The sequence below is a fragment of the Sardina pilchardus genome, chromosome 1, assembly GCF_963854185.1.
Source record: "Sardina pilchardus chromosome 1, fSarPil1.1, whole genome shotgun sequence".
Taxonomy (NCBI): Eukaryota; Metazoa; Chordata; class Actinopteri; order Clupeiformes; family Clupeidae; genus Sardina; species Sardina pilchardus.
Window position 1 is genome coordinate 14,917,698 of NC_084994.1, and position 14,700 is coordinate 14,932,397.

The 14,700-nt window shown below is 40.6% G+C and overlaps 1 protein-coding gene across 1 annotated transcript in view; it reads left to right on the forward strand.

The window, feature by feature from the left end:
• Window positions 1-14,700, forward strand: part of LOC134076640 (NACHT, LRR and PYD domains-containing protein 12-like) — a 45,889-nt gene that overhangs the window by 4,608 nt on the left and 26,581 nt on the right. Inside the window, exons 8-9 of the mRNA XM_062531793.1 lie at window positions 10,001-10,092; window positions 12,445-14,245. Of these exons, the coding sequence (XP_062387777.1) occupies window positions 10,001-10,092; window positions 12,445-14,245 (1,893 nt within the window). The remainder of the gene's footprint in view (window positions 1-10,000; window positions 10,093-12,444; window positions 14,246-14,700) is intronic.

Below are 14,700 nucleotides of genomic sequence, written 5' to 3' on the forward strand. Positions count from 1 at the left end.
CATTTCTACTTGTTCTCCAACTTCAGGCAGTAGCCACTGACAACAAAGTTTAGTTATGTCCGCTTTGTTACAGCGAAGTAGGGCCACTGCTGATGAGCTATTCAACATTCTCAACAATTACCCTAGTCTACCTGGCAGAATATGTACTGTACTCTTAGTATGTTAAGGGTATAGTGTTGACATGGGTTATTTGAATTCCAAAGGCCAAGGGGACTTTATCATGGTGCATAGTGTCCTGGATCCATGAAATAACTGGCCTTTAAAAATAAAAATAAAAATCCCCTATGGGAATTTAACATGGGCGTTCCAATACTTATGACCCCCTGTATTTTAAGGAAAACATTTATTTATTTACAATACATTATTCCATCACAAAGAAAATTAAGCAAGACACGGCAGGTGAAAACATTGGATTTTTTAGCATCAGTCAATTTCGAGATTTTGTGCTAGTTTGCTACCTTAGCATGTATTCTACCACCCTACTACAACAACAAAGTCCGATTTGCACATTTAAGTGTTTATTTCATGACATTTTGTCTACTCGCGCCTATATTTCTCCTAATTTTACCAAAAGTTCCCATTCTAAAGTGTCATGTACTACCCGTGACCGTGATCCAAATCATATCGTGTGTGTCACCGTTGGAAAGCCCTGTTTCTCCTACAAGACGCTATGCTATCCAAATATGGGCATTTCCTTTGTATTAGCAACCAATCGCGAAAGTTCAAAGACGAGTCTAAGCTGAGAATGCATTTCATTGGCTGTGTTTCAAGGCTGTTTTCTCAAAGCAGGCGGCGAGTTCAAGATGGCTGCGCAGCACAAAAACTGCGCAGCACAAGATGCACGTGGTTAAAAATCTGTCCACGATGGTCTAGATGGGTGTGTTTTCGACTCGGCAGTCGGTATCACATGGCCTCAACTTATCGCGGGAGCAAGGCGTGACCAGGCAGCTGCGGAGCAGCAGAGCAGCCGCTCTGGAGGTACTGCGGAGAGCAGCGGAGCCTAGACCCTGCCTTCATGACGTCAGGTCTTTGCCCTAATTGGCTTTTACATCCCTGACGTATATGTGCAAGTGTTTAGATGCCTCCTCATATCCACAAGGGTCCGTGCGGGTCCGTGCCTCGTGATTCGTCACATGGTCAAGTCTAGCCAAGTCTACACTACGGGAAGTAGAGAGTGTACAACTTCATAGCAGCGTTTGCATCCCCGCCCCTGCTGCCACCGGCAGCTCTCGTTGCTGCAAAAGGTCATTTGGAGTTGAACTTGAACACGGCTAAGTTTTTCCCCACACGCCATGCAAAGGATCTCCACTTCTGCAACACCAAACTTTCCAGTCTTATTCCTAACTATATTTGGAAGATATTTACACACTCAAAAAAAGAATTAAGCCTAAAACGTTGACTTTATGTGATTTAATTACATAACAATTTTCCACGTAATTATATTGCATAAGTTGAATGTAAAAGGTAGAGTTTAATAGTATGTCTTTTTATAAGGTTGGCTTAATGTGAATGAATCAAATAAATTGTAGTTAAATGGACACTTTATGTTAAGGTGAAGTTTTACATAACCCCTATGTGCTTGCATGTAAAGCTTGTTCCCAGAATGCAACAGCCCCAGTCAACATAATAGGCGCGTTCAAGTTGACCTTTTGCAGCAGCGAGATTTGCCGGCGGCAGCAGGGGCAGGGATACAAACGCTGCTATGAAGTTGTACACTCTCTACTTCCCGTGGTCTAGACTTGACCATGTGACGAATCACGAGGCACGGACCCGCACGGACTCTTGTGGATATTAGGAGGCATCTAAACACCTGCACACACGTCAGGGATGTAAAAGCCAATTAGGGCAAAGACCTGACGTCATGAAGGCAGGGTCTAGGCTCCGCTGCGCTCCGCAGTACCTCCAGACCGGCTGCTCTTTTGCGGAGCAGCCGCCTGGCCACGCCTTGCTCCCGCGATAAGTTGAGGCCATGTGATACCGACTGCCGAGTCGAAAACACACCCATCTAGACCATCGTGGACAGATTTTTAACCACGTGCATCTTGTGCTGCGCAGTTTTTGTGCTGCGCAGCCAACTTGAACGCGCCTATTCTTAACACTAGAAGCGCCAAGCACCGGTCATTTGACCGCTGACGCGTATTACTAGAAGCGCCGTGTGGGTTTGACCTAGATATACCTAGAACTGCCGGGCTGCGGTCATTTGAGCGATTACAAAAAAAAAATATCTTTTCACTCGATTAAATTCCAGGACCCTACGTTCACGACTTTTCCTAAATACGCGTGTTTTGTCACCCAGAATTTTTACATGATCGGAAGCACACCGGTACAAGCTAGTTTAGAGCTATTTTGCGCTCACTTATGTGACAACACTATGTTGTCTCGCGTTCGGCCATGTTTGTCCAGACTGCTATTCTCTTTTCTCACAGCAGATGTCGCAAGATGTTTATTTTACCATAAAACATATAGTTTATATATGTGCAATATGTATTATATATGTGATTTATTTTAAGAACTATTTTTCATTTACATGGCATAGTCTATGGAGGCGATTTACAGTGGTAAAATGCGAGTTTGTTTTGAAAACGTTGCGACGCTATTAGGCAGGCCGACATGTGTAAAAAATATTTTCAGCTGAAATTCGTCCGTCGTAGCCTATTTATGTACGTAGGGCGCGTATGCCTACGTACATTCATAGTTGTATATCTTATCTTCTATTTGTATGGAGTGAGATAGCTGTCAATATATTCGTGTCATAGATTTGATGCACGTTCGTATTTGTCTGTAGTCGTGCATAAAATAAATATTTGTGAGTTCTCAAATGAGTCCAGTCGTGCATAAAATATATTGTGTGTATTTTATCCATCAGAATACGGATGGGAAAAAAATACGAATTCAAAAATTACAAGTATGAAATCAAACTTTACAGGTAGGCTTTCATTTATGAGTACGACTTCGTACAAGTGACTGAACTGTCAAAATACGTCATCGCCACATTCAGAGACATTACTTGTTTGCTGGACTGACTGAGTTACGTCGCATCAAAGAGCTATGATATTTTAAATTTCGAGGTGAATAAAATGGCGAGTGGCGCAGCATTAACTTCCTTGACTGCGACGCAACCTCACAACCTGACAGGGGCGGGCTCACAACCTGACAGGGGCGGAATGTTTTAGCTCATATTGACTGAATTCACTGACCGTTTTTGAACGTCGACGAACAATTATTTTTTGTTAATGTTTTTTAATAACAAACTCTCTGAAATTTGTTTACCATTAACGAAAAATAATTTCGCCAGCCAATAATTTTCTAAGCAAAATTGAGCCGCCATCTGACAAACTTTGGCTAAGCCAGTTAGACTTTTTGCATCTAAAAATAATTATATCAGAGACACACGCGAAAACGATTCCCACTGGATACACCAGTATTGTGCTCGTTGCTACGATAGGCTACACAGGACTCAGTTGCATGTTCTGTAGACATGAAGTGGCAACATTATCAGCCATGAAAACTTCATCAGCCAGCCGTTATTCTCAAAGCAAATGGCTTAGGGGTCTACAGGCTACATAACACACTATCCATTGCAAACATAGCCTATTTGAAACCGATCATTCCCCCTCCCTCATACACGTCTAACCAGTTCACGGAGGGGGGTGGGGATCGTTTTGCTACGTGTGGACATGATTTTAGGCTACAGACATCACTGCGGCATTGACAAATGCCTCCCCACCCCCACTCTGCCTCCTGCATGGCTATAGGCTGGCTGTTTGTTGTTTACATGCAACTCGTGGAAGAATGCGCAATCATGTTTCATCGCATATGCGCGTTTTAGAATTTTTCATCCTTCCCCCCCCGTCGGGTCAGGCTCCTAATCACAGAACGCGTATGCCTCCGTTTTAAAATAGCCAACATTTCTAAGTAGGCTAGCATACAAAATGTAAAAACGAAATATAAAAAATGAAATACTATGACAAAGTTGAAAGTCAAGTTTGCTCAAGGTTTGTTCAAGAACTCCTCCAGAGTTTTTACCTCAAACAACACAAATCAACACAAATAAATGAACAGATAACTCAAACGGGCTGTATGTCATAATGAAACAACCACAGACAACACAGTCTGACAAATGTATGACCAAACGATTTGATTCGTGCACGAAGCGCCATCTAGCTGTCATTATGTGTAAGTAACAGCCTCCCAGTCTAAGGACTCAGCGGTCTTTTGACCGCCTCGCCGCGCTTTAAGTAGTTCACAACAGCACGGCGCTTCTAGTAGGTCATCAAAGCGGTCAAATGACCGGGGCGCGGCGCTTTTAGGTATAAGTGGGTCAGAACGGCACCGCGCTTCTAGTGTTAAAGAGATTGCATACACGCATACACGCATACTGCATATTGAAATCTAATCTTGAAATAAAATACAACTAGGTGGCAGTGACACTAAAGGCTATACTGTTATCATATTTTCGAGTAATTGTTTATTGGTGCCACAAACCATTAAGTAGATGACCATCCACAACAGCTTACAGTTTTTTTCAATTGCTTACACACAATTTTTCAAACCGAGTTCTTTTTAGCAAAATTTAAGCACAGCTATCCAAACGCCACACTCAGTTTGCATAATTCCTAAATTATTTGCAAAATGAAACACTTCAGTCAAAACATACACACATCAGTCAAAACATACACACTTCAGTCAAAACATACACACTTCAGTCAAAACATATACACATATTTGTAAAAATGCTATTAGTTGTCATTTAACAAACACAGTCCTCAATGATCAGACACTATTGCAGCCAGTTTCACACTGCAGTGATAAATGCAAAACACATTTGTAAAAAGAAAAATTAGGAAATAGCATGTGCTAGATTTTTTGCCCAGACATTGTTATGTAAGGGATCATTTAGATGTCCAAAAAATAGTGACAAACCCACAACATTCTTCATGATTAGTTCGACAAAGGGAAAGTGTACATAAATAGGTCTATAAACTTGCACTTGCATTGTACAACACTGAAGACTGCTGTAGACTGAATATTTCAAGTATTTCTTTCAATACTTACAGTATTTCTAACCATAATCAGTTACAGTAATCAACCAACAATGAAATCAATTGAACAAATAAAATCTGTAGACAAACAAAAACTACTGCATAATGTATATACAGTACACTTTGACTCTGAAGAGCAACTACTGCAAAAGCAACAAGACTGTATAGCACAGTTGAGTGCTGCGTTTTCAATTTTGCACATGTGTGCTTACACACCTGGTGGATGTGATTATCCAATTCGTTCATTAGTGTAGTCATTGGCAATCCGGGGCTTTGTAATGACAAGGAAGTAACCTCACAATCCTTATCTGTGTCTAAGGTGTGGAAATGTGTGTAGAGTTTTACAAATAACTGTGTGTAATGTTTTGCAAAAAGGGTGAAGCAGACATTGTGTGTAATGTTGTGCAAATCTGTGGGGGTGTTTTGCTCCTTGGAGTAAAATTTAGCTAATTGTGTGAAAAAAAATATTTTTGTGTGTAAACAATCGTAAAAAACTGTAATAAAGTGCATGGAAGTTAACTCTTTGAAGGCCGCGTGCTTGAGTTTCAGTATCGCAGTTCTGTAGACATGCAACCTGGGAAGAGTTAAGGCCCATTGCATTATTCCTGCCTCCAAGGAACAAATATACAAACCCAAGCCGTGAAGTTGGGAATATAAAGTAATTTTTAGTTTAATTAGTCCAATTGCTACAGCTTTAATATGGGCGGAGCCAGCACTGGTGGAAGGGGGGTCCAGAGAATTCTCTCCCCAATATTAGAAACCCTTTCCCACTAATATGTGAGACCTACTGTAGATTTTCCAACAGCACCTCTGCAGACACATAATGGCCGGGTTTCCCAGATTTGTTAAGAAGCTTTTAAGTGCTAAGAACTTCTCAGGAGCATTCTTAAAACGCTCATAAGAAGTTCTTAGCACTTAAGAGCTTCTTAACGAATCTGGGCAAAGCGGCCAATGCGAGTAAGCATTGAGTGCCCAACTTTGTGACACTGCCAAGGGTGCAGATGAATGCTAATTGAGAACTAGTCAATTTCGCATTACACCCTAAAAGAAACATATGTTTTCTCTAAAATGTTAATGTATTTAAATAATGGTCTTCTCTATAGTGGTAATCTTGACAAATCCCTTACACAGTCATTTTCTGTTGACTGTTCAGTCAGTTGTTCTATGGCATACTGTACATATCCCAAAAATCCACAATAAAGAGTTATTAGAAAAAAATAAACATTATAAACAAGAAACTAACACTTACCCATAATCCCTAACTGCTGTACAGGGATTCAGCCAATGTGAGCCCTGAAGACTAAACTCAGACTTAATTGATCTCAGGTGCTAAGTGAGTGAGTGTATTTGGCCACATGGGCTCAGATAGGTATTTGGGACATCACTTCACACAATCACCTGTGTCAGTATAGTTGATAATCCAACGTTGATTCAACGTAAAACAGAGGAGACACTTTCAATATCACTTCAACGTAAGGCTTCAACGTAGTTTCAATATTTCAAACCATATTTAAATGTTGATTCAACTAAACTTTGCTATCTGGCAAGTCAGTGCATACCGCCACCTAGTTTGCTGGAGTGTCACACACATAACTGCCTTAAAGGATATAATCAAGTAAGGTATACCTGATTTGTTTACATTCAGTTTACATTGAAAACATTCACATTGTGTTTATGTTTTTTGCTCGAATAAACTCTTGACTTAATGAATTTCAGTTACATTTTACTTAAAATTAGTATCTAAAGTGTATTAGGACCAATGGTCATTTTTTTGAGTGCAGAGGGATTTGTTGATATAGCATTCTTGGCATGATTGGCAGTATTTTCTGATTTACTGGAAAACAAAAGAAGATATTCATAATCCCCTTTGTAAATGTATTTTTATTTGATATATTAACACAACAAAAAAATAATTTTCAACCTGGCTTTTTCCAATGGTCAGATCCTTCGCATCAAAATATATGCAAATTAGTGCATATTTACAGAGATATGGCCTAATTAGCATATTTAAACATTAAATTAAAGAAAACTTGCAATACATTTTTTTCTCCTATTTATGTGAGTATTCAACTGGTAAACTTTCATGAAGATATCTTTAAGTTTTCCCCTATTCACCTGGGGTGTCTCGCCTTAATGTCCTTAAAGGAACACTTCACCGTTTTTTTCATATTAAACTATGTTATTCCCTTAATTAAGACAAGTTGATACATACCTCTCACGTTTCAATACATGCACTCACTGGCTCTGGCGCGTGGCGCAACTTTGATAGCATAGCTAGCCAAATGCATTCATTAGGATCCAAACAGAGATGAAGTTAGAAGCGACCAAACACCTCCATGTTTTCCCTATTAAAAATACAGGTACACGAGTAGTCACGCGACCAAGGGCCTGTACTACGAAGGGAGCTCAACCTACCCACATGTACCCAGGGTTACTTTGCTAAACCGGGGTTGACAAAACCTGGTTATCTTCATTGGTGTTAATCGGTACTACGACGCTGAGTAAGAAGTTGATTTGTTGAACTGGGGTTAACCTCATCGGAGTTGGTGCGCGTTCACATAAAATGGGCGGGTTGCAGCGCAAATCATCACTTTTAATGATGACGCGATCACGTTATTTTACGGAAAAGCAATGCGCAATGATTATAAAAAGTGCGAGGAATTAAAACCCACTTTACTATACATCAAATAGCCTACGTCGGCAGCAAACAAAGCAAGACAAGGCTGTTGGCAACGTAGGCTATTGCAGATCGGATATATGAAAGTAAAGTTTTATTTCATGTTCCTTAAATAGCCTATGTGTTACGCAGGATTAATAGCTTGCGGAATGTCTGAAATGTGTTGAAATAAATACATTTTGAGTTCATAAGAGTCCTACAGATGCAACACAATTCATGCCATGTATATGAATAAATATTAATAAAGGATAATTGAATGTTTAGCCCCATTGACTGATTTAGTGTATGCCTATCCTGTGAACATTTTAGATGCAACGGCAGTGCCGCTGGCAGCAGGTGAAAATGAAACTCAAAAACATTCAGAAGGTTTATAGGCCTAGTTATAGCTTGCATTAATATGTCTTAATTATGAAAATGTTATATTGTCAATGCTTATAGCCTCCACTTTGCCTCGATCAGCTGACAAATGCAACAAATTCCCTCGGCTGAGAATGTATAGGCTATCTTTCATAGAGAATATTATATGGAGAAAGATTCTGGCGGTCTTTAAAAACCCTCGCCTTGCGAAGAGAGGCGCTTACAATTTGCGCTCCAATAATGTATCTTCCAAGTAACCTACGTCGACATTGTGGGGTGTGGTTAACCGCAAACCTCGGGTTAACCAAGATCATAACCTGCTCGGAGCAGGTTTGAGATGCAGCGTAAATTGCCATGGCAGCATACCTCGGTTAAAACCTATCCACCTTTCGTAGTACGGGTTAACCGGAAAGTTACGCCACACGTGATCAATTTACTCTCGAAGTTACCCAGCTAAGCCAGTAACCCCGCTTCGTAGTACAGGCCCCAGGTATGGTGAGACAAAATAAAACGTGGTACATTTCTAAGCAGGCAAAAGGGATAACTATATTGTGTGGCGGAATAACATTGGGAGCAGTTAGACTCGCGCAGTAATATCCTCACTCCAAAGTGAAACTGAAAGTGCAAGAGTGAGGATATTACTGCGCCACACAATATATAGTTATCCCTCTTACCTGCTTACAAATGCAGCTGCTGAGTGGATGTGAGGAGCACTTTGTTCATTTCTCCAGCAAGATATTGTTGGATCTCTGTCTATTTGATGTGCATACCGTCCTGTGTCAGGAGAGTGTGTTATTCGAGCAACCAGCATAGCAACCACTTTAATTAGCATAGCAACCATCAGGTCTAGTCTGTCAATACCTTAGTAAAAAATCTCAATGAATTACCATAGCAACATCCTACGATATTGTTAATCTAGCAGCAGCCATAGGAACCATCATGAACCTGCATAGCGACTGTGTATACTGTATACTATCTATGTCAATAGGTTGGGGGTTGGGAGTCGCTTTAAGTTATTGATGTGGTGCATTCATTCATTCATTCATTCATTCTGCACGCTTGTCCTCTCAACTTTGGCTGTCCTGCCCTCATACACGGCACCCCAGCTGTACAGGGACATAACACATCTCTGGTTCACCAGGGTCTAAAGCTGGTGCTGCATGCATTACATGTCCATTGTGAGCTGCTTGTGAGTCTCCTGTGGGGGAGAACACGGTGGCTGTTCATGTAGTCATGGAGACTGCAGAGCAGCACTGCTGCTGGAGACCCAGTAGCCTTTCTGTGTGTGCCTTGCATGTCAGTGTGGCGATCATGTGCTTTGAGTCTGGTTTGTGCGTGTGTGTGCGTGTGTGTGTGTGTGTGTGTGTGTGTGTGTGTGTTGTGTGTCGGTTTGTCACACTGGCCATGTGACTGCACCGCACAATCATTAGTCTCTTGTGACAGTTTGGCTCTAACTTGGTGCTTCATGTGCTTTGAGTCTGACGAGAGCTCCAGCTGCTGAGTGGATGTGAGGAGCACTTTGTTCATTTCTCCAGCAAGACATTGTTGGATCGCTGTCTATTTGATGTGCATAGTACCGTCCTGTGTCAGGAGAGTGTGTTATGCGAGCAACCAGCAATCACTTTAATTAGCATAATAACAACCATCACGTCCAGTCTATCAACACCTCAGTAAATATTTCAATGAATTACCATAGCAACAACCTATGATATTGTTAATCTAGCAGCAGTGATAGGAACCAACATTAACCTGCATAGAAACTGTGTATACTGAATACTATCTATGTCAATTTGTTGGGAGTCACTTTAGATCAAACTGTCAGCTAAATACCAGTCAGATTTAAATGTATGGGACTCCATATACTGTACCTCTCCACTAGTACTTACCTTTATGCTAACTGACTCCAATGTTTATGTGCTTGTAGTGAGTTGACGGCTGATCAGTTGATGGGTGGAGTACATAAACAGGTACTGAGTGTAAACATCACCTGTGAACACAACATCAACAAGATCACAGGTGAGGATCAGGGATGATTAGCAATATAAGGCATTTGGACAATTTCAAAGTTTGAATATAAATGAATACTGTTCATATGAATATAAATAACTGTGGTTGTGTGAGGGATGATTTTTGTAAAAGAATGTAATGAACTGTGGTTTCTTTGAATATTATTCTACAAGGGCCGTTTGGGGCTAAAGATTTGCTATGGACGGCTGTTTATATCACTTGTAGGAAAATGGGCACACAGTATTTCATAAAATATGATTTACGAAGTGATTATCGGAACATTATGAGCTAAAGAGTATAAATATCTAGTTACAGTGTTGATAGATAAGTCAATATTAAGTCTCAGTGCCCACAGGGACCCAGGTTCGAATCCGACCTGCGGTCATTTCCCGATCCCATTCCATCTCTCTCTCCCACTTACTTCTTGTCTCATCCTTTGCTGTCCTATACAATTAAAGGACAAAAAGCCAAAAAATATATACTTTAAAAAAAGAAAGTCATAAGCATAAGATTTTATGTCATAACTATGGTAGACTATTGTGCTCTGCTACAGTGCAGTGTATGTTCTGTGTTGTGTGTAAAACCAGCATTATAATTGTCATAATGATAGTTTGGTGAGAACAAATTGTGTGTATCACCAGACTAAGGTCCTACCAAATTAAGATCCATTTCACTTTACTCTCTCAACTTTACTACAGTATACAGCGCCCTCCATAATTATTGGCACCCCTGGTTAAGATGTGTTAAAAGCCTTAAAATAAATTCAGTTTTTGTTGTAGAAGCATACTCTCACACTGAAAATTGTAGAAAAATGTAACCTTCAACTCGAAGGAATTTTAAGGTGGGAAAAAAAATCCCTGACTGAGAAATAATTATTCTTCATAAAATCACCTGTTCCACAATTATTGGCACCCCTAACAATTCCTAGGAAATAAATGTAATTAAAGTATTTCTGTCATTTCTACAGTAGTTTACAAAGTCGATCAGAGTATGTAGGAACATTTAAATAGTAATTTTTAACATCCTGTTTCCCTGGGCTATAAATATGACACAGAGGCCATTTATCTTCAACATGGGAAAGACAAAGGAACACACTATTCAAGTAAGGCAGATGTGTGTCGACCTTCACAAGTAAGGCAATGGCTACAAGAAAATAGCCACTCGCACACCTGCCCATATCTATGGTCAGAGGAATCGTTAAGAAGTTTAAAACAACTGGAACAGTGGTAAACAAGCCTGGGAGAGGACACAAGTTTATTTTGCCACCACGCACGGTGAGGAGGATGGTAAGAGAAATAAAAAAAATCTCCAAAACTCACTGTTACAGAATTGCATCAAATGGTTGCATCTTGGGGTCACAAAGTCTCCAAAACAACCATCAGGCGCTATCTACATGCCAACAAGTTGTTTGGGAGGCATGCACGGAAAAAACCTTTCTCACTCGAAATCATAAGCACAAACGTCTGGAGAGGTACTGGGCCTTCAACTGGGACCGTGTGCTTTGGTCAGATGAGACAAAGTTAGAGCTTTTCGGCAACAAACACTCTAAGTGGGTCTGGCGTATGCAGAACAGCACCTCATGCCCACTGTGAAGTATGGGGGAGGATCGGTGATGCTGTGGGCCTGTTTCTCTTCCAAAGGGCCTGGGAACCTTGTTAGGGTGCATGGCATCATGAATGCTTTGAAATACCAGGACATTTTAAATCAAAATCTGGTGGCCTCTGCCCGAAAGCTGAAGATGGGTCGTCACTGGGTCTTTCAGCGAGATAATGACCCTAAACATATGACCAAGTCTACACAGAAATGGTTCACCAGACACCGTATCAAGCTCCTACCATGGCCATCTAAGTTCCCAGACCTCAACCCCATTGAAAACCTGTGGGGTGAGCTGAAGAGGAGCGTGCAGAGGAGAGGACCCAGGTCGCTGGATGATTTGGAGATTTTGTGCAAAGAGTAATGGTCGAAGATCCCTATTTCTGTTTTCTCTAATCTTGTGAAACATTATAAGAGAAGGTTAGGTGTTGCTTTATTAGCAAAAGGGGGTTGTACAAAGCATTAACATCAGGGGTGCCAATAATTGTGGCACACATGATTTGATGTAAAATAATTATTTCTTAATGTGGGATTTTTTCCCTTCTAAATAAATGCATATGTATTAAAGGTTGGATTTTGCGCTTTTTTTCATTGTGGTTCTATATTATTTGGAAATATTATTTGAATTTATTAGAAGCTAAAGAACACATCTTAACCAGGGGTGCCAATAATTATGGAGAGCGCTGTATGTGTATCTAATGGCCCTTTTCGCCAAGTGGTGGACATGGGCTTACAAGTTATTAACATCAGCTTCTTCATACCAAACAGATAATGAGGTCCTGAGGAGAGTTAAAGAGAACCAGAAAGCCAGTCTGAAGAAGAGGTTTGAGAACATATCTGAAGGCATCATCAAAGCTGGAGCTGAAATACTACTTAATGAGATCTACACAGAGCTTTACATCACAGAGGGAGAGAGTGAAGGTGTGAATAAGGAACATGAGGTCTGGCAGGTAGAGTCGGCATCCAGAGTACAAACTACAGAAGACACAACAATCAACTGCAATGATATCTTCAAGCCCTCACCTGGACAAGATAAGCACCTAAGAACTGTGATGACCAAAGGTGTTGCTGGCATTGGAAAAACAGTCTCAGTGCAGAAGTTCATTCTTGATTGGACAGTTGGGGTAGCCAATCAGGATGTAGACTTCATGTTCCCCCTTTCCTTCCGTGAGTTGAATTTGTTGAGGGGTGAAAAATACAGTCTTCACAAGATACTGCTTGACTTCCACCCTGAGCTGAAGGAGCTGAATGACGGTGATGAATACAAAGACTGTCGGGTTGTGTTCATCTTTGATGGTCTGGATGAGAGTCGGTTAAATCTGGATCTGGAACAGAACAATAAGTTGTCTGATGTAAAACAAACATCATCAGTGGATGTTCTGATAGCGAGCCTCATTCAGGGAACTCTGCTTCCCTCTGCACTCATCTGGATAACCTCACGACCAGCAGCAGCCAGTCAAATTCCTGCTCAGTATATCAACCAGGTAACAGAAGTACGAGGATTCAATGAGCCACAGAAGGAGGAGTACTTCAGGAAGAAAATCAGTGATGATGGTCAGGCCAACAGAATCATCTCACACATTAAGGCATCCAGGAGTCTCCACATCATGTGCCACATCCCAGTATTCTGTTGGATTGCAGCTACTGTACTTCAGCAGATGTTGGAACAGGACAACACCCAGGCAATACCCACAACTCTGACTGAGATGTTCATACAGTTCTTGCTCATCCAGACCACAAGAAAGAATCAGAAATATCAAGAAAGACATGAAACAGATAAGAATAGGGTCTTGGAATCACAGAAAGAAATCATTCTAAAGTTAGCTGAAATGGCCTTTAATAATCTAGAGGAAGGTAAACTGATATTTTATGAGGAAGACCTGCAGAAGTGTGGCATTGATGTCAGTGAAGCCTCAGTGTACTCTGGCATGTGCACTGAGATCTTCAAGGTAGACTCTGAGTTTCATCAGAGGAAAGTCTACTGCTTTGTGCATCTGAGCATCCAGGAGTTTCTGGCTGCACTTCATGCATTCATTTCATATCTGAAGAAGGATCGGAAGACAATAAGATCCCTTTGTGGGAACATATGGCTCTGGACTATATCACTGGGTGAGCTTCTAAAGGAGGTAGTGGACAAAGCTTTGGCCAGCAGGAATGGACACCTGGATCTTTTCCTTCGTTTCCTTATGGGCATCTCTCTGGAGAGCAATCAGAGACTTCTGCAAGGTCTACTGAACCACACATACAGCACCACAGAGAAAGACATTAAGGAAATCTGTCAGTATATAAAAGAGCTCAATAGTAAAGGCCTCTCTCCTGAAAGATGCATCAATCTTTTCTACTGCTTATTTGAAATGAATGATCATTCCATGCACCAACAAATTAAAAAATATCTGGAGTCACCAAAGGATTTCAAAGGCCAGTTGTCTCCTGCTCACTGTTCAGCACTGGCCCACATGCTTCTGATGTCTGAGAAGGTGCTGGATGAGATTGACCTGAAGAAATACAACACATCAGATGAGGGGCGCAGGAGACTGATCCCAGCTGTGAGGTGCTTCAGAAGGGCACGGTGAGTTTTTGATTAAGATGGAAGATATTTGTATGGGGGGAAATAAGTATTGAAGACATCAACATTTTTTTTCAGTTAGTAATTTATTTATGGACTTTAATGTTAGGATTTCTTGTTATGTGAGGATTTCCTGATTTAATGCTAATGTATAATGTGCTCATATACTTACCAAAACGTGTTTTGATATTTTCTTACTTCTGCTTTGCATGGCGTTTTAGTGTAGTGCCACACATGCCTTACAGTGATGTGAATGTCCAAATCCATACCCATATAATTTAGCATTTTTTGATTAAAAAGTAGGCTTACTTCTGATGTAATAAGCTATTTTTGGAATGTTGTACAGTATAGGACATTACCATAGACTATTCATCTGTTATATTTATTTACAAGGATACTTAAGTACCAATATCCCTTTATCATTTATGAGTAATAATTGTCTTTTGGAAAACTGTCTT